Source organism: Tursiops truncatus, chromosome 2, assembly GCF_011762595.2.
Source record: "Tursiops truncatus isolate mTurTru1 chromosome 2, mTurTru1.mat.Y, whole genome shotgun sequence".
NCBI lineage: Eukaryota > Metazoa > Chordata > Mammalia > Artiodactyla > Delphinidae > Tursiops > Tursiops truncatus.
In genome coordinates this window covers 24538537-24563351 of record NC_047035.1, presented here as the reverse complement: position 1 = coordinate 24563351, position 24815 = coordinate 24538537, and the positions used below count along the sequence as shown (strand labels likewise).

Here is a 24815-nt window from a genome sequence, read left to right as displayed (position 1 = left end):
CCGCCCCGTGGAAGGAACAAGGGAGCCTTTGGGACCTCTGGAGCCTGTGATGAGTGTTGGGAGGTGGGGACACCTTGACAAGTGCTGGAGTGCACCTGCTCCATCTTGCCCAGCCTGACTGCAGTTAGCGGCCTGAACTCAGGGGCTGCCAGTCTCTTGAAGCACCAGGTTTCAGGACTAGCCTCCACTTAACCCTCTCCCACTGCTGCTCAGCGCTCACCCTCCACTGACGCCATGCTCATTCATAGCTGTGGACTCACTCCTCTCTGAAATGTTCTTTAGTTGGTTCCTCTGGGACCTTATCTCCACTTCAGCTGTGAGCTCCTTTCAGTGGAAGAACGACCTCGTGTGTCATTCCCCTCCCCCTCGCTCCCTCACCGTTGGCATTCAGTTCAGTGTTCTGCACACATGGGACCCTATTCCCAATTTGCAGCAGGTCAGGATTTATTCACCCTCGGGCTGCCCTTAGCAGCCAGCCCAGACCCGTCGGATGTGTGACGATGGAAAATGTTTGTGGGAATGACTCTCAAACAGTGCCCTTCTGCCCAAGTCCTTCCTTGAATCCCACCCACCACATACGTGGCTTATGTTAGAGGGTTTGATAACTGTACAGAAGGAAGTAGCCCCGCCTTGGGGCCAGGTCAGGCCTGAGGGTTGCGAAGGGCTGTTTATTCCTCTTGGGTTGGAGGTACCTGATCTGTGGTACATTGGAATGCTTACATCCTTGTTCCTCGAGAAGGGAGAAAGTTCTGCTTATCCTCAGCCTGTTACCATGACACCCCTGCCACAGGCTCCTCTACAAACACAGCAGTACTGGCCAACGTGGATAGACATCTGCTGTCTGTCAGGTACTCCATTAAAGTAGGGGACTCGCATACGGTTTCCATTTGATCCTATGGATTAGCTATTTTACCCCATTTTATTTATTTAATTAAAAAAATTATTTTATTTATTTTGGGCTGTGTTGGTTCTTTGTTGCTGCACGCGGGCTTTCTCTAGTCGCGGCGAGCGGAGGCTACTCTTTGTTGCAGTGCACGGGCCTCTGATTGCGGTGGCTTCCCTTGTTGTGGAGCATGGGCTCTAGGCGTGGGGGCTTCAGTAGTTGTGGTGTGTGGGCTCTTGAGCACAGGCTCAGTAGCTGTGGCACACGGGCTTAGTTGCTCCGCGGCATGTGGGGTCTTCCTGGACCAGGGATCGAACCTACGTCCCCTGCATTGGCAGACGGATTCTTCACCACTACGCCACCAGGCAAGTCCCACCCCCATTTTTATAGTTAAAGAAACAGGCTTAGAGAACTACGTGACCGAGATCACAAACTTACTATGTGGCATAAACTGTTGATCTAATATTAAGTTGGACTAACTGGCCTTGTTCTTAATTTCTCCTCTACAGGTTTATATCAATAAAAATACTCTCTGTCTTTTAATATTCTTAAATATTTTTCCTGCTTGAGCATCTGTTTTCTTGTCTGGAGACGGGGACACTGTTGTTAACATTTCTTCCTCTGCTCTCTGGTGTTGCAGTGATTTCATCATGCACACATGTACTCTGAGAGTGTACAATTGGCTAGACCCTGCACCCCGCATGATAGCTTACTGTGGGCCTCGATACTCCAGAACAGGAGGAACTGAAGAGAAAGAGCAGGAATCAACTTCAAAGGCGCACACACCTGTTACAATGTATACCTTGCTTACACCTGAGCTCAGCCCATCCTAGGACGAACCCTGGTAGGGCTTCAAAGGTCTCAGCGTTCATATCTCTTCCTTAAAGTCTGTTTGTACCTTTCTTTGGTCTAGTATCTGTCCTCCATAAAGTGTTATTAATTTCCACAGCATCCTGCTTGATGTTCATATGTCCGTTTTCTGTAAGGCTGGAGTAAAGAAAACAAGTGTCTCCCTGGCAGTGAGGGATAAGTTCAGGGTGTTTGTGGATGAGCCTACGGCCGCTCCCATCTGAAGGGCTTGAGAGAGACACTTCAGGATATCAGGATCTTCCGGATTTTGGAGATCTGGAGTGTAGGGAGCTTGGGAAGTCTTGAGCAGCTGCCAGTCAGCTTAGGCTGCAATTTAAAAGCATGTCTGTAGTTTTATGGTGTGCTCTGCCCCCCACCACAGCCCCCTCTTCATTACTGCTTAGGTGAGTGAGAAGTATCTCTGCTGATTCTTTATCTTATCATCAGACAGTATCTCTTTTTAAATGCTTATTATCAGGAGAATAATACACATGATATAATAGATGGTCTAGGAAGCGCTATATAAGTGTTTGTTAAATAGATAAATGAAAATAAATGCAATGGAAAGAAGGTCTCATTTATCCCACTCAGTTCTCTTCTGTAGAGGTAACAACCATTATCAGTTTCATGTAGTTCCTTCTAGAAATTTTCCAGGTGTACACAGACATGTCTGCATATGTGCATACCACCCCATTTTGCCTTCACATGTGGGATTGGCTGGAAATGTTGCATAAATCCCACTGCTTACCCTCCTGCAAGGCACCCTGTGGTTCTGATCAAGGCCTCTGGAATACAAGCATCCACACGGGGAAATACTTTCCCTTCCTGTCATCTCTGGGGCCCACCCAGGGCCACCAAAGGAGACTCATCAAAGCTTGGGAGACCACTTCCCACATAGATCCAGAGACATGGTGCTCTCAGAAAGATGACAAGACAGAATATGGAGTTAAGATTTACTCCTCCTGAAGTTCACCAGAATTTTAATAGAGTTGTGGGATGGGGGAGGGAAAACTGTGGATAATTATTTTCTTCTTTTTACATTTCCTTTTAATAATGATCCTATATTAATAATGAAAAAATTATTTATAATGAAAAATCCCAATGCACTTAAAAAATTATTTCAGGGGCTTCCCTGGTGGTGCAGTGGTTGAGAATCTGCCTGCCAGTGCAGGGGACACGGGTTTGAGCCCTGGTCTGGGAAGATCCCGCATGCCGTGGAGCAGCTAGGCCCGTGAGCCACACAGCTACTAAGCCTGCGCGTCTGGAGCCTGTGCTCCACAACAAGAGAAGCCACGACAGTGAGAGGCCCGCCCACCGCGATGAAGAGTGGCCCCCGCTTGCCGCAACTAGAGAAAGCCCTTGCACAGAAACGAAGACCCAACACAGCCAAAAATAAAAATAAATAAATTAAAAGAAGGCTCAACATTAAAAAAAAAATAAAAAAAAGGTATTCCAATTCCCCCTGAAGTGGAGTCTTAAGCTCTCAACTTATTAAATGTACTAGTACAATTTTTACTGGTTACAAAACAGATAAAAAATCCCTTTATAAGAACCCTCAGAGTACAACTTCCGTTGTTTTGTTATAATAGAATTGGTTCTTAATGAGCACAGTGCTAGAAATCAGTCTGCAGAAACTAGAAATGAAGTAGAGTTGGTTCTGGTTATTTCTGTATGGTGCCGTGAAAACTCTCCTGGACCAAGATACTGGTGGTGAGTGACGGCATCTCCCAGGGAGCTTTTTTTTTTTTTAATTTTATGTATTTAATTTATTTATTTTTGGCTGCATTGGGTCTTCGTTGCTGCACGTGGGCTTTCTCTAGTTGTGGCGAGTGGGGGCTACTCTTCATAGCGGTGTGCGGGCTTCTCATTGCAGTGGCTTCTCTTTGTTGCGGAGCACGGGCTCTAGGCACACAGGGTCAGTAGTTGTGGCTCACGGGCTTAGTTGCTCCACGGCATGTGGGATCTTCGCAGACCTAGGGGTCAAACCCGTGTCCCCTGCATTGGCAGGCGGATTCTCTACCACTGCACCACCAGGGAAGCCCCTCCCAGGGTGCTTTTAAAGCTGCACCTGACTGCCATTCTTCTCCGTGCCTCCTTGTTGAACGTCAGTGCTATAGGGCAGTGGTTCCCGCACTGGGGGCTTTGGACTCCCCTGGGGCTGGGAGATTACAGCAAGTGGACTCTGGACCCTTCCAAACATAGCACACTGTCTGCCTCAAATAATACAGTTACCACTGATTGAGCGTTTCTCATGTGCCGGGCACGGTTCTAGGAACTTTCATGTATTTACTCATTCAATTCAGTGACCCAGTGAAGCCAGTAACATTTTAATCTCCTTATTGATGAGAAAACTGAGACCCAAAAGGGTGAAGTGAGCTATCTCAGGTCTCTCTACTATTAGGAGGTAAAGTCATGGTTCAAATCCATGCCATCTGCCTCCACAGCCCGTTTCTAATCACTAAACCACACTCCCTCAGAGAAGCAGATGGTTTCATCTGTGGGCTGTCTGTATGTTGTGTGTAGTACTTTTTCCCCAGATGTTTGTAGATGCTGTTGGGATCGATCAAAGAAAAATCCGTGTAAAAGTGATACTGAATTTACATCAGCATTTTTTCATCAATATTTTTTCTGTCATTGGCTCTAAAATTTGACTTTTCTCCTGTGGTGGTCCTCCAGATCTTTAGATGTTCTAAGAAGGCTATAGTCCAAAAGGCTGAAAATCACTGCTCTAAAGGAAGAAGGTGGGAATCAAATATATGCCATACTTGCTTCTTTTCCAGCCAGCTCCCCGCTAGCTCTGCTCATCTCTCCAGTTCTCAACCAGAATCGATGGCAGGTACTCTCATTCTTTGTGTTGTGGACAGGTGCTGGTGAATAACTTGATTGCTCTGGGAGTCATCTGGTAAGATACGAAAGTAATCTCATAACATAATCTCCTTTTCCCTGGAGGCATTCACTGGGAGAAATTTATGTGTTTTATATTCTGTATGGGAGGCTGACCAGACCTTCAATCAGAAGGACCGTGTTCTAGTGCCAGCTCACCTATGATCTGTGTTACTCTCAGCGAGTCATTCTGCCTCTGTGCCTCAGCTTCTTCGTCATTAGGATGCCCTGCCTTACGGGAGAGTGGTTGCAGAATTAAGTGAGATGATAGTTCTTTGTATTGTTTTTAGTATGCTCGTTTGTTTATTGTAAAGAATGCTGAATGCCTAATCCATACCAGGCATTGCTCCAGGTTCAGGAATTCCAGCAGTGAGCAAAACAGACAAAGCCCCAGTCCTCATGGGGCTGCCGTTCTCTGTGGGGAAGAGAGACAAAAAGGAAATAAATATATTATGAGGTGGTGATAAGTGCTATGGAGAAAAATAAGACAGGGTACGGGGAATAGGGAGGGGGGCGGTTAAGTTGTTTGAAATTCAGGAAAGGACTTATGTTGAAGCTGTCCTTGAGCTCATTCCTGACGATGTTAAAGAGCCAGAAGGATACCAGGGGAGATGCTGTCAGGCAGAGGAAACGGCCAGTGCAAAGGCGCTGAGGTGGGGATGTGCTTGGCAGTTTGGAGGCACAGGAAGGGACCTGTGTGGCTGGGACAGAGGGAGGGAGGCTGAGAGCAGAGATGAGGTCAGAGCTCTAAAGGGGCCAGGTAACAGGGTGGGTCTGGGAGTGAGATGGAGCCATGGGCAGATTTGAGCAGTGAGATATGCTATCACTAGCTGATCACTCTCGCTGCGTGTGGAGAATGGACATGTAGGGGACAAGAGAGGGAGGAGGCAGAAGGAGATTGGTTAGAGAACTATTGTCATAATCTAGATTAGTGATGATGGTGGCTTGGACCATGGTGTTAGTGGTGAAAGAGGTGGGAGAAGAGGTCTGATTCCGCATGTATTTTGAAGGTAAGCCTGATAGGATTTGTTGAGACAAGGGGCAAAATTGACATCAAAAACATCAAGGTTTTTGACCTGAGCCCCTGGTGTGATGACTTGTTACTCACTGAGACGGGTAAACCTGAGAGAGAAGCAGGTTTGGGAGGAGGGTTGAAATTAGGGATTGAGTTTTGGCCTTGTCGAGTTTCAGTGCCTGAAATCCCCAAGGGGAGAAGTGAAATAGGCGGTTGGACCTGTAAGATAGGAGTTTAGGGGGAAGTCTGGGTTGGAGTTGAGAATTCGGGAGTCATTAGCATAAACATATTACTTAGAGGCCTGAGACTGGATGGGGACACACAGATTTGAGTGTAGATAATAAAAAGGTTGAAAGGGCTGATCCAGAGGAAGGCCTGGGGGACCTGTTGTTTCGAGCAGGGGATGGCAGACAGCAGCTGGATTGTTGTCTCTGTTAGTAAGTAAAATTTTATTGGAATACAGCTCTTTGCAATCCTTTATCCATTGTCTATGGCTGCTTTTGAGCTGCAATGGTGGAGTTGAATAGTTGTGACAAAGGCGTGCAGCCCGCCAAACCAAGAGAATTTATTATCTTTTTACAGACAAGTTTGTCCAACTTGGATTAAAGATCAGGGAGATGATGGGGGTCCAGCAAAGGAGACTCAGAAGGAATAGCCAGGCATGAGGGAAGGACCCCAGGATTCTGCAGTATAGGCCAGGTGGTGTAAGGCTTTTAATCACCGGCTTTAAGAATGTGTGCCACTGGGCAAGTTACTTCACCTATGAGGACAGTAGTAGTGCAGGGTTGTTGTGAATGAAATGGGATGATATAGGTAAAACCCTTACAGCTGGGCCTGGCATACAGTAAGTGCTCAGTAAATATTCTTACAGCATCCACTTCTACGGGCTTAGCCACAGTCCTCAGCCTAGGCTCTGTACTAGAGAGAAAATTCAGAGTGATGACCACCCCCAGCCCCCTTGAGTAAGCCCCGTGACCTGTGCTCAGGCCCTGAAGAAGCAGGAGGAAGGTGAGCCAGGGCCCCCTGTCCCCCAAGGGAACCTTGAAGGAGAGCACTGGCCCTGCAGCATCTGCTTTTACCTTCTGTCTTTAAGAGACAGTCTTTACTGAAAGCTTTTGAGCAAACGGCAAATCCATTTTTATGAAATTACCAATGTTAACACGTTCCATGTGTCAGGATTTGATAGGCTCCTGTGGGGCTGTGCCCGTGACAACATTGGCTGGCAGCTCTCACCTGGGGAGTTATACCACATACCCCTAATGCTGGAGAAGGGCCTTGGTATCCTGCTCAGAACCAGGATATTTTCTCCCAGGAAGAGCCTTAGAGGAGAAGCTTGAAGAGGGAGTGAGATAGACCCACTGGGGCTCTTCTAAAGATCCTAGCTCCAAGGCTTGGATAAGGAAAGAATTACTTTGCATCATGTGCTGGTTCGGCATTCAGCCTGCCAGTCCACCACTGAAGTCTGGACCTCTGGGTCCAGAGTCATGCGAGCCCACAGGAGTGTCTGTCCTTTTGGGGAGGTTATGAAAAAGAATCTGGCCTTTCCCATTCACTTGTTTTTGCATGTGTTATTGGTCCCCTTCTTTCTATCAGGGCTACTTTCCCTGGTTAGCCTCTAAAGCAGTGGTTCTCAGCGTGTGATCTGTGGACGACCAGCATCAGCATCACCTGGCAACTTGTGATTGGCCTTTGGGGCACTACCCCAAACCATGGAATCAGCAGCTTTTGGCGTATGACCTTGGGCAAGTTAGTTAACCTCTCTGAAATGTGGTTCTCCCCTTTGGAATATGGGAATAATAATGGCACAGGATTGTTTTAAAGATTAAATGAGATGAACAATCCACTGAGTTTAACAAGTCCTCCAGGTGATTCTGATCATGCTAAAGTTTGAGAAGCACGCCTCTAAAGATTCTTCCAAAAGATCCCCATTTGGGGACAGTAGGAAATTCCTGCTAAGAGAATTTTTCAGATCTTATCCTTTTATACATCTCAGACCATTTTTATTCCGAGCTCATCTGTCAATCATCTTTCCAAAATGAATGCTTTCTCATTTTCTTAAAAATGTGACAGGATACCAATCATAGTTTAGCTTTTCCATAAAGACTCAGGGCATAATCGTGAATGAATATAATTATTGCTAGGTTGGGTATAGGGCTTTTGGCACCATACTCCTATGTCTGTGTAATTCTTTACCAGTTGTTTAGCTTAAAATTTTTTTTTTAGTTGTATGTGGCTTTCTTCTTCATTGTCTGCATATCAGCTGTTATTACCATAAGTATACCTAGTAGGAGCCCTATCACTTTCTAATTTTTTATTTTTAAATTGATTTTGTACAGGGGCTGAAATAATCAAGATGGTTAATAGGGTGTGCAAAGCAAGAATAAATAAGTAAAAAATACGAGTAAATAACCAGATGAAAAGCTGAGGGAATGTTTTTTCAAGTATAAACTTCTGTACCTGAATTTTGTAGTGTAAAATTTGGATTCTTGAGTGCTTTACTCTTTACTTCTGATCATGTTCTCAATAACTGGCCTTTTTTTTTTTAAATAAATTTATTTATTTATTTTTGGCTGTGTTGGGTCTTCGTTGCTGTGCACGGGGTTTCTCTAGTTGTGGCAAGTGGGGGCTACTCTTTGTTGTGGTGCGTGGGCTTCTCATTGCTGTGGCTTCTCTTTGTTGTGGAGCATGGGCCCTAGAGCGCGCAGGCTTCAGTAGCTGTGGCACGTGGGGCAGGCTCAGTAGTTGTGGCTCACGGGCTCTAGAGCGCAGGCTCAGTAGTTGTGGCACACGGGCTTAGTTGCTCCACGGCATGTGGGATCTTTCTGGACCAGGGCTCAAATCCGTGTCCCCTGCATTGGCTTAGTTGCTCCACGGCATGTGGGATCTTCCTGGACCAGGGCTCGAATCCGTGTCCCCTGCATAACCACTGCACCACCAGGGAAGTCCCAATAACTGATGTTTTGAATAACAAAAATTGTCGTACAATACTTATCACTCCACACTTCTTCTGAACGTTTACCCCCATGTTATACTTTTGTTTGTTGCATCTCTTTCTGTTATCAACATGTGTATTTTCCTAAAAGATATAATTCATAACGTATCATTCATTCACATCTAAGTTACTGCTCTTTGGAATGAAAGGTAATCAGTAAATGTGAGGTACCCCCTCTTCCACTCTCCTTTTTTCTGGTGTTTTACTTTCCTTGGGTTCCTAAGTCAGCCTGGGAGGAAGTACACAGAGCTGACATGTGAAAAACCCTGCATCCTAGGCTTGTTTCTGCCACTAAGTGACTGCATGGAATTAGGCAAATCACTTGGCTTCTCTGGGCCTGGAGCTGCAACAGTATAAATGCAGATGATAATGCTTGCTCCTCTTTCCTTGGAGCAGTGTAGCAGGAATCCGAATAAGTAGTGCAAGTGGAATTGTTACACTCTCTACACCTGGTAGGCATTGCGGTAAGGTGCGTCCAAGGCATTCTGGCTTCATGTGGGCCTACAGGCTGCTGCTTCAGGATCCCTTTCCCCAGCATCCAGCCGCCTTGGCTCAGAGGCTTTGGGACCGTGCTATATTTTTTGTCCCACTTCAGAGCATACCGAATCAACACAGACGTAAAATGAAGTCACAAAGAGGGAGCGCATATTCACTACAGAAAATGTTGGCGGGAAAGACAAAAACACTCAGTGACAACACCACAAAAAAGCCTGTATTGTGGGATGCAGTGTTTTGGCTGTTCTCATTGCTTTGGAATCTGGTGCATTCTGAGATGTGGGACACGCCAGGTGTTTAGACAGCATGCCTGCTTGACCCCTGCAAGTTCCTCGAAGGGACCAGGGTGTTTCAATCTGGACCTACCAGCCAGGATTCTCAGTTAGACAGAGGCATGCCTTCCACTGGTTAAGGCCACTCTGGAGCTCAGTGGTAAATAGATGCAGGGCCCCAAGAAGGCCCCCAGGAAGCCCACTACTGAGATCGAAAGGGACACCCACTTTCCTGAATAGCCAGTTCCCTTCAGTTGAGTCTATTTGTGTGTCTTCCTCTCCCCTGGAGAGGATTCTGACAGCTATGTCACCTGAAGCACACCTAGGAAGACTTGCACCCTCTGCAGGAAGCTTCTGGAAGAGTTAATTCAGTTCACTTCACCTTTCTGCTAATCCTATCCCTATCCACTCTTTAAAGCCCAGCGTAAGTCCGACCTTCCTGGAATCACCAAATCCTTCAGTCTTCATGACCCTCCCACCTCTGACCTCTGCCAGCACTTCTTGCATGAGATTCTCTTTGGCACTTACCATCTGTTGCCTTGTTAGGTAAATTTATTAAGGGCGTGTCTATCAACATCTTGAGAGCAGTGCAAGGTCTTATCTGTACCAGTTCTGCTCTTGGGCCCAGATGCACCTGGAGCAGTAGGACGTCTGCCCCAGCTTCGCTGAGGAACTGTGTCCTTGGGGCTGGGCTGGATGCTGCAGGAAGTTGTTCAGCCAAAGGCAGCAGAGTGAGAAGGAAGGATTGAGTGCCCTTAAGGCCCGAACTTCTTATCCAAAGGAGGAAGGAGGTCAAAGTCAGGGACACAGTCAAGGTTAGAAGTCAGGCAGACAAGTGGCTCAGGACCGAGGCTGTGAAGAGTCCCCTGCCAGGGTTAGGAGACCTTGTTGCTGTTGCCTGGTGTTCTTTTTGGCGTGGAAACAGGCCATTTCTTTTAAAGGATTCACTCAGGTTGGATATTTACATCACAGTCTGATCCCAGGGGTGGGGCCTGTGGAAGTGTAGATCTCACTTCTGGTCCCTGTCCACAGAGGCCACAGTGTCCCACTCCCCTCACCTGTGAAATGCAGGAGTTGGAATCAGTCCTTTCTTGCTGCATGGTCCTAGCAAGTGAGTTGAGGGAATTGGGAGTGGACCAATCTCTTACGTAATGAATGGATGTTCTAAGGAGTACCTTTTTAAAGTATTTTAGACGTACAAACATCTCCTGTCTCAAGCAGTGGAGGTTTTGAGACCAAAAGCTAGACCATCCCTAAAGGGAAGTTTAGTGTTTTCTTCATTGGGAGTGAAGATCCTATACATTTAAGGGCAGAAAAGGAAAGATTGCATGGGTTTGGGGATGGAGGACTGGGCCGATTTCTTCTAAGGATAATGAATTGCAATAAATTAAGAGGAGACGGAACAAAATGGTGGGTAGTGACTGTTATCAGAGAAGTAAATGCTATTTATACAAGAAGACAAGGTGGGGGAACCGTGATATAGACAAACCTCTGGCTTTAATTAGCTGATGGCTTAGTGATACTGGTACTCGGGAAATCTGCTTCTCAGTGGGAAAAGGTTTGTTTTCAGAGGTAGTGAGCTGTGTCCACATAAAAGCATTTCAAAGACCAGTTCAGAGCGGGAGGGCCAGTGGGAGTTGAGTGGTCAGTTGCCATGGTGAACAGATTCCCTGCTGAGAAGTTGCCCTCCCCCCCATCTGTGCACAGGGACAGTGCTGGGTTGGATGATGCTTCTCAAACTCTAACGTGCATACTAATCACCTGGGGGTCCTGGAAGCTGTGAATTCTGATACACGATGTCTGGGTGGGCTCAAGACTGTGTTTCTAACCAGCTTCCAGGTGATGTTCATGCTCCTGGCCTGTGGACAGTGTTTTGAGTGGCCAAGGTCCTAGTGGGCGTTGGAGGAAGAAGCAGTAAACCTGAGTTGTGGCCCTGGACAAGTCACGGACTCTCTGAGACCCACAGTTCCCTCAGCAGTAGCGAAAGAGGGAACTGGACTAGACCCTCTCCAGTTATATAGTGCATTGTTTCTGTTAACAGACCCAGAGCGAATGGAGACCTCTGCCTTGTCCTTCCTTAGTAGCCTGTTGGCCCTGGAGGTTGTAGTGGTGGTCTTGCAACGTGGGGATTTGCATGGTTCCTTCACTATTTGTGGGTGGTTTGGTCAGCCTCCACCCAGTGCCTTTAAGAGTGTAGCCCAGGGACTTCCCTGGTGGCGCAGTGGTTAGGAATCTGCCTGCCAATGCAGGGGACATGGGTTCGAGCCCTGCTCCAGGAAGATCCCATGTGCTGCGGAGTAACTAAGCCCGTGCACCACAACGACTGAGCCTGCGCTTTAGAGCCCGCAAGCCGCAACTCCTGAGCCCGTGTACCACAACTACTGAACCCCGCGCGCCTAGAGCCCATGCTCCGCAACAAGAGAGGCCACCGCAATGAGAAGCCCGCACACCGCAACGAAGAGTAGCCCCTGCTCGCCACAACTAGAGAGAAAGCCTGTACGCAGCAATGAAGACCCAGCGCAGCCAAAAAAAAAAAAAAAAAGAGTGGCTACTAGATTCTATTGTTATTTGTAAGAAAAGAGAAGAGACTACAGTTCAGTGACCCCTGTCCCATATCCATCCTCTAATGGTTCAGAGGTGACTTTCCCCTCTCCCCTTAGTACACGTTTAGATTCATACTGTGACCCCCTAGGATTCTCCTGTCCTTTCTGCCTGGGAAGCTGGCTCACTGGACACCCTAAAAGAATGCCTAGGCCTCAGACCTCTGAATCCATTTCTCTGAGATGAGATGTCCAGTTTGTTCATTACAACAATAGCTGCTGGGCCTATTACAGTTATGCAATAGGTTTCTTTTTTTAACCAGGTCTTGAAAATGTGTGCATTATCCTTTAGGTAATAAATGAAATAAAGAAGGCTGAAAATAAATCAGCTTTGCAAAGTGGGACTGAAGCTTTTCTACTAACTGCACCTTTTTTTTTTTTTTTTTTGGTTCTTGTTTTTTAAGCAGCTGATGGCAAGTTAGCAAGTGATTTCTTTTTAAGCCTTTTTCAGGGCCCGCCTCATCTTTCACAATTGGCTGTTGGGACTTTGGCCTGTTGCAAAAGGGGCGCCCAGACAGTTACTCTGAGAATGGAGGGCAATTTAAAAGACATTATGTGTCTTCTAACATGGGGTGGCTTTTGTGCATTCCCTGACCTGTTTCCATCTCAAAGAATCACTTTCCAATTGTCACGGTGGTTGTATTAAAGGAAAATATGTCTTCCTACCCAGATGTATCAACTGAGGGCTGGAAGGTGAGAGAATAACCCTACCGTCTAAGCATGGCACCAGGATCAACTTCCTTTTGACCTTCTGAGGCCGCTACCTCTTTGCCTCCATAAAATTTCATTAGCACTTTAAATGCAGCACATTGGCTTAGGAATTATGCAGTCTGCTCCATGTGCAGCAGGTCCATGATTCTACTGTAATCTGACTGTTTCTCTGATGAACATGTTTACGATATCTCCTTTCTGGACATGGGGTGTGACAGCTGGGCAAGATGATCTCACACATGGATCCCTTTACCCAGCGAGGGGCTGACGGCGTCACAACAGTCAAGTCTATTTGGGGATGCCCTCTTGGCTTGCGAAGTGGAAAGGAAACCCACGTGGGAGGCGGAGGTCTGACGTGGGCAGGAAGCGACCCCCGCCCCTTGTGTGTGCACAGACACGTTGAATGGAGGTTGTCTTGAATCATCTGATTGCGCTCCTCATTTGTATTTCTCCTCCATGTTCCCGGCCACACTTCCCCCCGTGGTGCGTGGAGATCTATTAACAGTGCTCACACATGGCGCATCTGCGGAGCCATTATTGCTGCTGGAGAGCTGTGTTTGTGTAAAATTTTGAACACCCTGTGAAGATTTATCCTGGTCTCCCATTCTGTCCCCTACACTCCCCCCTTTTCTCTACTTAAAGATATATTAACATCTCTGGTTCTATCTGGAGGAAAAACCTTTGAAGTGAGACAGCATGAAGATAAAATGCCCTTCTCTGAAAGTCTCCCTCTAGGATGAGCTTGGAGCCTTCTAAGAAGACGGAGGGCTGCCTGCGGCATGGGGGTGGTGCAGCTGCACTGCAAGGCTGTGGACCCCATTCTCTCTCTGGTCCCTGTCCCCCTGGGAGCCAGCTCCCCTGAGCCCAGGCTGGGTACACGGGGACCCACACGGTTAGCCAGCTCTAAGTCTACCTTGCTAACTCCCTTCCCAAGATCCACTCTCTCACTTCAACAAATTGGGTATGTCTTGGCCTTCCCTGGTGGCTCAGTGGTTAAGAATCCACCTGCCAGTGCAGGGGACACGGGTTCGAGCCCTGGTCTGGGAAGATCCCACATGCCACAGAGCAACTAAGCCTGTGCGCCACAACTACTGAACCTGTGCCCTAGAGCCTGCGAGCCACAACTACTGAGCCCGCGTGCCACAACTACTGAAGCCCGCGCACCTAGAGCCCGTGCTCCGCAGCAAGAGAAGTCACTGCAATGAGAAGCCCGCGCACCACAACAAAGAGTAGCCCCTGCTCACCACAACTAGAGAAAGCCCGCACGCAGTAACGAAGACCCAACACAGCCAAAAGTAAATAAATAAATAAATTTATTTAAAAAACAAACAAAAACAGCTTGGGCATGTCTTGGTTGTAAGGGACCCTCTGATTTCCTAAAATGTTAGTCTCTGCTCTTCTGTTTTGTCAGTGGAGATGCCAGTGGCTGAAATTTGGTCCTGGGCACAAGTGAGCCAGAGCTGGAGTCAGTAAGTGGGGAAACAGTCGTCCTCACCCAGTGCGGAGCTGGCAGGGGCCTGGTTTAAAGGCATTTGCAGACCATTGACCTCATCAGTCCTCTGAGGGTGACTTAGAGCTCAGCTTCTTCTAAGGTTGCTGAACTCTCTTCTCACCCCCGTTCCACCCTCTTGCCACTCACATCCCAACTGAGAGGGGCCTGGACCTATTGCACTCCTGTGATTCTAACATCATATGCGTGATGGAGGAGAACCGGGGGTTGGGGGGTGTGTAGAGGCTGCTGGTGCCCCTGGCTCTGGTGGCCTTCCCTCTCTTTCCGCCGCCTCCCCCCATGCCACCCCACGCCGGCAGGCCCTGGGCGCAGCGTGCTCCAGGAGTGGAGAGTGACACGAGGCGATGTCTGTGGCAAAGGGGAGAATGTGTGCTGAGCCTGGGGAGGCACGGATTGGCTGGCGGTGAGGTAACACGATGCAGTCTAAATGCGGAAGCAGCAGTCCCCGGCATTGAGGGCATGCCTCGTCGGCAAGCTGAGTTGCCTGCCAGCCACCTGAAGGACAAGGTCTCCGAGGGGTTCTGCAGACCTCGTGTGCCTGGCTGGCTCCCAGGGCAGGGTCTGTGTGGCGGAGACCGGATGGCAGGATCTGGGATGTCATTGCTGTTCCCTAGCCCTAAACCCACTGCAGTTCTGACCTCTGCTCTTAAACAAATGGGGCTCTCTTAGCAAAGGTGTGTGAAAACGAGGAACTGGGCCTCAGGACTACCTGCGCAGGTAATGATGAGTAGCCATCAGTACTACTCTTGAGGACCTGGATGGTTTCTAGGGCAACCAGCAGTTTAACTCCTTTGATGGTGTGGACCCCCCTGGGGTCCTTTCTAAGTACAATTCTAGGTTCATAATTGGGCCAGGAGTCCACACCCGATCTCCCCATTCCAGCCCACTTCCTAATACTTAGCGTCAGTGGCAAATTTAGCCATGAAGGATTGAGGACTTCAAGAGGACACGGTGGGCTATGCTTTCTTTTCTCTTCCTCTTTAAGGACAGAGCCGTCCTCTCAGCAAAAGTTTTCTGAGGCTTAGCAGCTTCCAGAGGTCACAGTTGGTGCTCCACAAGTACTTGAGGTCAATTAAATAAATAGTAATTGAGCATCTACTGTCAACTAGTGTCAGGTTTCATGGGAGTTACAGGAACATGGGACTTGCCCTTGAGGAGGTCATTTAATCATTTATTCAACAAATATATTCTGGACTATTTACTATGGGCCTGACACTGTTCTAAGTGTTTAGGCTACAATGGTGAACAAAGCAAAGCCCTTGGTCTCTTGAAACTAACATTGTAAGGGGAGATACAGACAAGAAAACAGGAGAGCTGAGATGAAAGTGAGGGAGAATAAGGAGATTGAAGGTGCCTAGAGGCTGAGGCTACTTGGATTTGGTAAGCCAAGAGCTCAGTGTAGGAAAGGAGATAGAGAAGTTCTAGGGGCAGATTGTTGCAAGCAGAGGGAACTAACCGTGAGACCAAAACCAAGTCAGGGCCAGCTTGGAGGTTCCAGGAACAGAAAGAAGAGCAAATGAGAGGGAAAGTGGAAGTGGTAAGGATAGTAAAATGGGCAGTGGCCAGATCTTGTAGGGCCTTCTATGCCACAGCAGGTAATTAGAATGTCAAGCTTTGGGTGGGTCATAGAGATGAATGGCCGAGGATAAACATTCTAGCCATTAATGACGACTGCTCTGTCATCCAAGGAGAAGCAGAGACTGTTAATGGGCTACTAAGTCCTATGTATTCACAGTGAAGTCATTGCTCCTCCCCCAGATGGACAGTAATTCTGCTGGGTCAGAGTGGCAGTGCCTTGTAGGCAGGTGGACAGAGGGGGCAGCTGGAGCAAACTCTACCTGAAGGGGTCATCCTCAGTTACATGCCATCTAGTCCAAATCCTTTCCTTCCTCCAAAATAATACTGGCTGTATATTATTGGATGCTTAGTTTGACCCAGACCTCATGCTCAGCCTGTAGGTACATCATCTCATTTAATCCTCATAAAAGCCATGGAAGGAGGGTGGTATAATACACATTTGACAAATGAGGAAACTGAGGCTCCAAGAGATAAGATAACTCTCCCAAGATGGCTCATCTAGGAAGAGATAGAAACAAGCTTCAAACTCATAAGATACGGACTTCTGGACAATCTTAGTTGAGGATGACTTGCCCAGGAAAAACCTCCTAGGGCAGGGGTATGGGTGGGGTGAGAAGGAGGGAGAAATATTGAGAGATAAGCTATGTATCATAATATCATGGATTAAACCAAGAGGAATTTTGCACCCCAAGGAGACAATTGGCAATATCTAGGGACATCTTTGCTTGTCACACTGGGAGGTGAATAGGGAGTGCTACTGACATCTCGTGGGTAGAGACCAGAGATGCTTCCAGATACCTGGTGATGCACAGGACAGTCCCACAACAAAGAGTTGTTGGCCCCAAATGTCAATAGTGCCAAGGCTGAGAAACCCTGAGTGAAAGTCTTACAGTGAAAACTGCTCTTTGCTTCTTTTCTCTTGTATCTCTGCCCTGGGGGTTACTGCCGCATGGTATCTCCAGATACCAAACTCAAATCACAATGGCTATTTGCGATTCCATCGGGATGGTGGTTTTTCCCAGGTCTCTTTGCCATTTAAGCTGTTGTTAGTGACAGGAGATGAAGAGCTAGATCTCAGGGTGAGTGGGCCCTGGTGTGGTACTGCATCAGGTCTGTGGCCAAGAGGAGGCATTAGTTAACTGTCTCGTGTGGTTTCCCCACCAGTAAAGCGGAGGTGAGAACTCCTCCTCCAGCCGCTTCTCAGGTTTGTTGTGAGAATTCCACGAGACAATAGATGTGAAAGTGCTTTCATGAAAGTAATATATAAATGTGCTATTACCAGTCCTTATACCACTAGTAAAAGGAAACCATCATTATTCTGCTGCTGATGACATCAATTTGCAGAACCATTAGAGTTCTGTACATTATAGTCTAAAAGAGCTGTAGAGAGAGCTGCCAGGGACCTAAAGAGGTTGCTCAGAGGAAAACAGCCAGGGATACACCTGGGAATTGTTAAAGTGAGGTGGGGAGATGTGTGGTTTCTTATTCAGTTACTCAGATGTCCTTTGTTCACTTTCTTGCATCATGATTACCTCTAGATGTAGTATAATAACTTTATTAATAAAGTTGCTGCCCTCCTCCCACCCTTGTCAGAGCTCTGAGGGCACAGTCGAAACAGAATAATTAATTAATGGAAATGAAGAGAAAACAGCTCAAGTAATGGCTACGAAGAAGATCAAATAGCAAGGAGGGAGCTGCAAAAATTTCCCCTCTCATTTGACATTGGCCAATGAATGCATAGGAGGCTGGGGAAGTCCTAGGATTCCAGATCAACTGGCAGAATATCTTGGGAATAGCCTCTTACTTTTTTTTTCACAGTGAAAGGTATAGAAGATACGAGGACAGCATCGGGACCACTAGCTGATGCAGCCAGCACATTGCTGAAGAAGATTTTCTGGGGGGTGAGGCAGTCTTGGAGGCTGTAATATGTGCAGGGTCAGTCTTACAGGAAGGGCTGAGGTTAACTTAGTGGTCTAACTTCAGAAATATGTAGATGAGCCCCCTATAGAAAATCTCCCTTCAAACTGTTCACTGGCATCTGAAATTCCTTTAAGAGGGAATAAAGCTTCCCTTTCTATAATTAAAGACAAAATCCTGTTCTTCCTGAGAGAGAGAAGTATTGGGTTGGCCAAAAAATTAGTTCGGGTTTTTCCATAAAATCTTATGGAAGAAGCTGAACGAACTTTTTGGCTAACCCAATAATATTGTCTTAAACTTATCCCAAAGGATATCGTATGATTACAAAAGCAGAGGAAATCCTTTCCCTAACTCTACATGGTTTGAGTGTGGGCTCTAAATAAAGGCTACCTTGCACTTCCTGAGTATCTAAGTTAACTGGCTATAACCACATACCTTCCCTGGGATGTCACTGGTTAACATCTTTCTCATGACCCTAAGGCCTTTGCTGTTTCTTTTTGGGCATCTGAATCTGGTTGCATAGGACTTGATGAATCCCCTGTTGTTGTTTTTTTTCCAGTTTCTATCTACATCCCTATCTTTTGTCTGACAAAGAGCCCTGCAAAGGGTAGAGGAACGAATACTCCAGGGACCAGGGGACCTCAGGGGTAGGCCAGGCTCTGTCATTAAGTAGCTTAACCTTGGACAAGCCATGAAAACCTCTTTGGGCCTTTAGTTCCTCTGCCTGTTAAGTGGGAGGATGGGATTAGATATCTCCAAGGGGCTTTCTTACTACAAGATTACAGATTGGCTTTTCTTCTTTTCATTTTGTTCAGGGAAGCCTCTCCTTCATTACCAGCATCTCTCAACCCAAGTCAGTATTTTCTCATCAATCTGAGTCCTTTCAAGAGAATATAAGGAGTGGCCGTGATTCAGGGAGATGCAACGGGTGCCCATAATCTAAGGGGTTGCCTGGTTGAGGGGGGTGCAACAGTGTCCGTGAGTCAAGAGGCCACGGTTGATGTCTCTTGGCAGGTTGTTGCCACCCCAGAAAGACACGGGCAGTGGGTTGCACATGCCGGCGTCAGTGGAACGGGGAGCAGGACTTTAAAACTCACCCTTGAATATGCAGAGCTCAAAGGGTCACTGGCTCACAGCTGTGGGCCAACTTGAATAGAAAGTTGACAAGATAAAGCAGAGTTTGGACAACCTTACAAAGTAGCAGACCCTGAATTCCTCATTTTCATGGATAATTGACCGTAGACTTCAATTTTAGGAACATGGCAGTGTATCTGTGTACAGTTTACTCCTCTTTCAGGTGATGGAACCAGAGCCCGTGGAGTGCGTGGGACTCTGTTGCCCTCTAGTGGCCGGAGTGGAGCAGAACGTGCAGCAACTCCCCCAGAGTTAGACTTCTGTTGGCTTGGCGGTGCAGCTGAGCCTGAGCCAGGGTTCACAGAGTCCCCCTGGAGCACAGAACATCCAGGGGGCTCAGGGAACCCTTTCAGCACACCTCCTGACTTGAGATGATGTAGAGGGTCTACCACCCCTCCTATTTCTGGGGGTAAGATCGGCAGCACAGAGAGGTTCTTGTTTTGTCCAGAGTCATACAGTAGCCAGCTGCAGGGCTGCGACGTGAGGTCAGGTGTCTGTGTTTTGTGGGTAGCTGAGGCACCTGGAATCTGCTGTAACAGTTACACCTTTGCTGTGTCACTTCTGCCTCAGTCAGATGTCGTCTCTAGCAAACAGACATCGTTATGTGGTTTTCCAGTTACTACTTCCCAAGGGGAGCTGGTTGGTGTGGACGAGGCTTTTTAACATCTGGCTTTGAAGAGAGCGTTATATGCAGCTGTAGCAGAAGGAGCCAGCGTCTTAGTAATTGGCCAGGGGTTGGGAAGGAGCAAGGCAGTCTGGGGGCACTTGTCATCGTTGGGGCTCAGCAGCTTTGCAGAATATGTTATCATGGTTCATATTTTAAATGATTTTTTAAGTAAAATTGAAGGTGGGTCTAGGTGGAGATTATTCCAAGAAGGCTAGAAGCCTAGACACTAGTTGCAAAAAAAAAAAAAAAAAAAAATGAAATGAATTGCTGAAGGTCATACTCCTGTTGTTGATCTTGGGCTCAAGTAGAGGGTTCTTAGTAGGGTTCCCTTACTCTAACTTTTGCCCTTGGTAATAGGCAATTAAACAAGAGGATTAATTTATGGAGAGGCCGAAGAGCGTAGTAGGATGAGTAGATTATGCAGCATGACCTCTACTGCCAGGAGAGAGTCCAAAAGTCCATGAGGCATGGTCAAGGCTATATCTGGTATTCCAGTGCCCCTATCTTTTGGGCAGGAATGCCCAAGACCCAGCAAAACTCCTCTTCTTTGACTTCCCCTTCCAACAGTATAAGTCATGGAAAAGGAATGGGTGGAAATAAGGCATTTTGTGGTGTTGAACAGGGGGTGCTTGAAAACACAGTGGCTTTCCATCGATGGACTTTTGGAATGTACCTTATGCTGGTAAAGCTATTGAGGGCTTAAATGAGCCTCTTTTATAGCATGTTGCAATTCTTCCTTTGAACATGAGGAGCTTGAATTACCTTTTTTTACTTTATGATAGAAATGTAATCTTATTTCTCACTCCCTACTCTCTCCATTACACAGTTAACATATAACAGTCTGGTGCCTTCTAAAGACATTTCACCTAAAAGTACACATTTTATACTGGAGCCCATGTTCCTTGCCTGTACACTTCTTGTCTTCCAAGCTTTAGAATCACCATTGATTATTCCTCTTTTATTCATACTTCTCCAGCCCCCATCACTACCCCAAACAGCACCAACCTCCATTTCAGTCATTCACTCAACCCTGCTGACTTTTTGTTCTAACAGCCTGAGATTAGGTTTTTAAAATTTTTTATTTTACTTAAGTATAGATTTACAATGTTGTGTTAATTTCTGCTGTACAGCAAAGTGATTCAGTTATACATATACATATTCTATTCTGTTATGGTTTACCACAGGATATTGAATAAAGTTCCCTGTGCCTGTACAGTAGGACCTTGTTGTTTATGCATTCTGTGTATAATAGTTTGCATCTGCTGACCCCAGACTCCCACTCCATCTCTCCCCCACCCACCCCCAGCAACCACAAGTCTGCTCTCTACGTCTGTGAGTCTGTTTCTTAGATAAGTTCATTTGTGTCATATTTTAGATTCCACATGTAAGTGATATCATATGGTATTTGTTTTTCTCTTTCTGACTTATTTCACTTAGTATCATAATATATGTGTCCATCCATGTTGCTGCAAACAGCTTTATTTCATTCTTTTTTATGGCTGAGTAGTATTCCATTGTATATATGTACCACATGTTCTTTATCCATTCACGATACTAGTTTTTAACCAGATCACTCTGTTTTCACTCTATGCAAAAATCTCTTTAGCTTTGGGAGGCCCTCGTGAGCTAACATGCCAAAAATACCTGTGGTGATTCTAAGGTATTTGCTGGGACAGGGTTAAATGTTGAGGAAAGAGAGGAAGAATAGGCAGGGGGGATGGGGGTCCCATGAGGAGAGGCTTGTTGGGTGGTGGTGGGAAGCTTGGGCCTCGCAGCTGCAGCTACAGGCTGGGCCAGGCAGTGGACGGCAGGAGGTGTCTTCAGAGACTTCTGGGTGCTGTTCAGTGCACTGCGTGTCATGCCCTTCCTTTCCAGCTCACAGATGGCTGAGGTACCACCTTTAACTGGATTCCGTCATGTGTACTTTAGGGACAAGAGAGGGAGTGGCACATAAGAGGAGTGTATAGGGGTCCACTTATTACTCCGTTTTTTCCTGCATTGACACTGGTCCTGGGTGCCCAACAGTGAAGCCACTAGAATTTGACCCACTACTTACCCAGCTTTCCCACTCCCAATCTGTTTGTTACACAGCAGCACAAATAGGGGGAGATGGCTTGGGCTTACGGGAGAGCAGGTGGCTCCTACCAGCTGGTGCTAAAAATGCCCCAACTGATAGATATTTATATTTCCCTCATGCAGCCTTCCCTATCACACACACGGTGGCGAAGTCAGGAATGTGTGCTACTTGTCCTTTGGGGCCTCCCTTCCTCTTCTCCATGTAATGCTGGCCTCCGTGTTCATACCTGATTACAGAGTTGAGAAGCCTTAGAACACCCTCCCTTACAGGTGGATCTCCTTTCTGTGCCTTTGGCTTCTGTGACATCTGAGTGCCCCCTTCTTTCATTCACTTTTAGAGGTTTACTTCCTTTGGCTGCTTATGAAATGCTTGTGCTCCTGAAGGTTCTGTCCTTGGCCTCCCTTTTCTTCTCCTAACATCTTCTTTCTGGACAAGCTCAACCATCTTCTTAATGTTAACGAACCTCAGATTCAAATCGCCAGCCCGGATCCCTCTCCTGGGCTTCACACCAGCTTCCTGTGAAACATCTGAACTGATTTGTCCCCCAAGTACCTCAGATAACACATCTAAGTCTGAATTCATTCTCTGCTGCACAAAAGGTGCTTCTCTGTTTCTCATTAGAAGAGTAGAAATAAATGGAGAGAATGGAAGACTTCATTTACTTCGATAATTACCTACACGTCTTCCTCTTGGTCATCCCGTCTGCCCCTCTACCTGTTACCTCTAATTTGTCACCAGGTCTTGGAATTCTACTTCTCAAGTATTTTTCCAGGCTGACCCTTCCTCTCTCTCTCTCCACTGCCCTCGTTCAGGGTTTCATCAGCTTTATTTGGCCTCTGACATTGGCCTCCGTGTGTCCAGGAGCTGCATAGGTTAGTCTCTAAAAGAAAATCTGGGTACAGTTTTTAAACAAAATGTTATTTCAATAGAATCTGCATTCTTACAGAAAGTCTTCAAACACACTATTACAGTACCATGAATGAGTATAGGAAAGGCCGACAAATACCTTTTAGTGGGTTCCTAGTTTAAAAGAAATCCATCTGTGAGATAACATCACTTCCTGAGGTTCTCAAACAATGCCCAGAGCCATTATTTTTGGTCCTGTGTTAACTTTGTGAGTAAAATACAGAGCTTCTTCATGGTAATTTCCTATTATGTTTAGCTAACGAAGGTAACCCTTCATGAAAGTTCCTTGTCTCTCTGTAGCCTGAAGAGTATGTATACTTGGAAAGTAGATTCCTTTTGGCACCTTCATCTTCTTCCATCTTGGTCCCTCCTACCAATAGTTGTAGATTTTATTCCATTCATGCTTCTTCCCGTCTGGGTTTCTGACATGCTCAGTTAAATTCTCCCCTCCTTGGGCTTCTCTTTGAAGATTAAGATCCTATCTCAGAAAATCTGGTCATTGAGAAGGTTGGGAAAAGGCTAGCAGTTACTTTGGAGTTACCTTTGCCTAGCTCGGGATGGTATTGATAGGTGGACACAGCTTTAAGATTTGCTGTTCTACATGAATCACAATGCAGTCGTCTGAGAGGTGCTGCTGACCTGCATGAGGAATCTCAAGGTCTCCCGTCATCCTCCTTTCAAACACTCACAGTGATTAATTCTATAGAAATCACTCTTTGTGCTTCACCTTCAGAAAACAATTTTCTTTTTTGAATACATATGGGATACCGAGGCTTCTCCCTGGAAAGAAACTCTGGTTTGCTTTTCATACTAGCTATTTTTTTAATTCCAAGGAAATCTACCTCCAAAAGCAAGCAAAACATCCTTCTCCCAAGTGACCGTGCCTTGGGTTTTAGATCCTGACTCATTGTTTTATCAGGCCTGCTCTCCTCTCTTCTTGGCCTTCAATCCAGGTCACCTGGGTTCTTTTCTCTTTACTGACTGTCAGCAGGGACTGATCTGCTGAGCGAGCAGGGATGACATGCAAGAGAAAGTGAACTGAGCAGTTGTCCTAACTCTTCATGTCTGGTACATCACTCAGGGTCAGCGCAGTGAACTGAGGAACAACCATAGGGTCTCCAGAAGACTCTAAGGGATCTCCAGTTTCAGGGTGACCATTTTCTGGTCTGTGAGTCATGGTCCCATTTGCAGGGGGGTTTAGATCAGATGGAGTTGGATCCCTACTCTGATTTCTCATCACCCTGAACCCCTGGCTAGAGCTAGGAGTGTTGAGTGCCATTCGGGACCAGCCTGGTGTCTTTGGAGTCCTTGAGTAAAGACAACTTGGGTCAAGTCATGTCTTATAAACCCACTGTGGTGCTGCATCAGAGAAACTCCTTCAGGATGACCTTATCTGGAGAAGGCCCTTCATCCATGGCCTTCAGGCTGGGAATTAGGGTCGAGGGGCATCAGGAGCCTGCAGGCCTGTTCTGTACTCAGCATGGGGTGACAAGGCAGCACGTTGGCACTCTGGGGTCTTCCAATTCCAAATTCAACCATTTGTTTGCAGTTTTGTTTTTCTCTTTTGAGGGGTAGTGGGCAGTAGACTTAAAAAAAAAAAAAACCTAAACTTCCAAGCAAAATTGTTAGAAGCAGCATGCCCCTTGCCCATGCCTGGAATTGCTTCATACCCTTTGCCTGTTTCCGGGATGCTCAAAGGTTTTCTCCATTGCCCTCTATTGCTTTCCCTTCTGCCCTGTTTGTTCTTATGGCATTAAAGGGCCTACGTGCTTACTTCACAAGGACCCTCATTTCTTTATCCATCATGTTTTCTTTTCTTTTTTTTTAGTCTTAAGGTCTGCAGTCGAGCATTTTAACTGAACGCCTGGGCTGCCTGAGGCAGCTGTGGGGTTCCCAGTCAACTGCCTTGTCCTCTAAAGAATGACTTCCCTTTGACAGTACCACTTGTGGAAAAACAGAGCCAGCGTAGAGGATCTTGCAGATAATTCAGGAAGCGAGAGGAGTTATTGGAGGGTGGTAGGGGAGGACAGAAGACGGATTAATATTTTTTTCTTTATCACTTGGCATGTTAAACTTAATTATATTCCTTGGGAGACCTGTAAATAGTCATAATTAGGAATTATGATAATAGACGCTGCAGCCTTACACGTGTTCATCTTACTACTTGCCTCTCTGTGACTGTGGGCTGTGATTAATACCAATCAGCATCACTAGGACAAGACCTCTCCCTGCCTGTTGGGACCTTTTTGACTTTGGACGGCCAGTCTCAAGGGTCAGGAGCCCCTACACTAGCCCCATGAGCTAAAAAGAGTGACGTTCGCAGACT

At 46.6% G+C, this 24815-nt stretch overlaps 1 protein-coding gene across 23 annotated transcripts in view; it reads left to right on the top strand.

The window, feature by feature from the left end:
• Positions 1–24815, top strand: part of NRXN3 (neurexin 3) — a 1624030-nt gene that overhangs the window by 342007 nt on the left and 1257208 nt on the right. For 5 of the 23 annotated variants that reach the window (XM_033850765.2, XM_033850767.2, XM_033850766.2 and 2 more), the window contains exon 7: positions 23116–23147. The exons of the other annotated variants lie outside the window; for them this stretch is intronic. In XM_033850765.2, coding sequence (XP_033706656.1) covers positions 23116–23147 — 32 coding nt within the window. The remainder of the gene's footprint in view (positions 1–23115; positions 23148–24815) is intronic. 23 annotated transcript variants of the gene reach the window in all.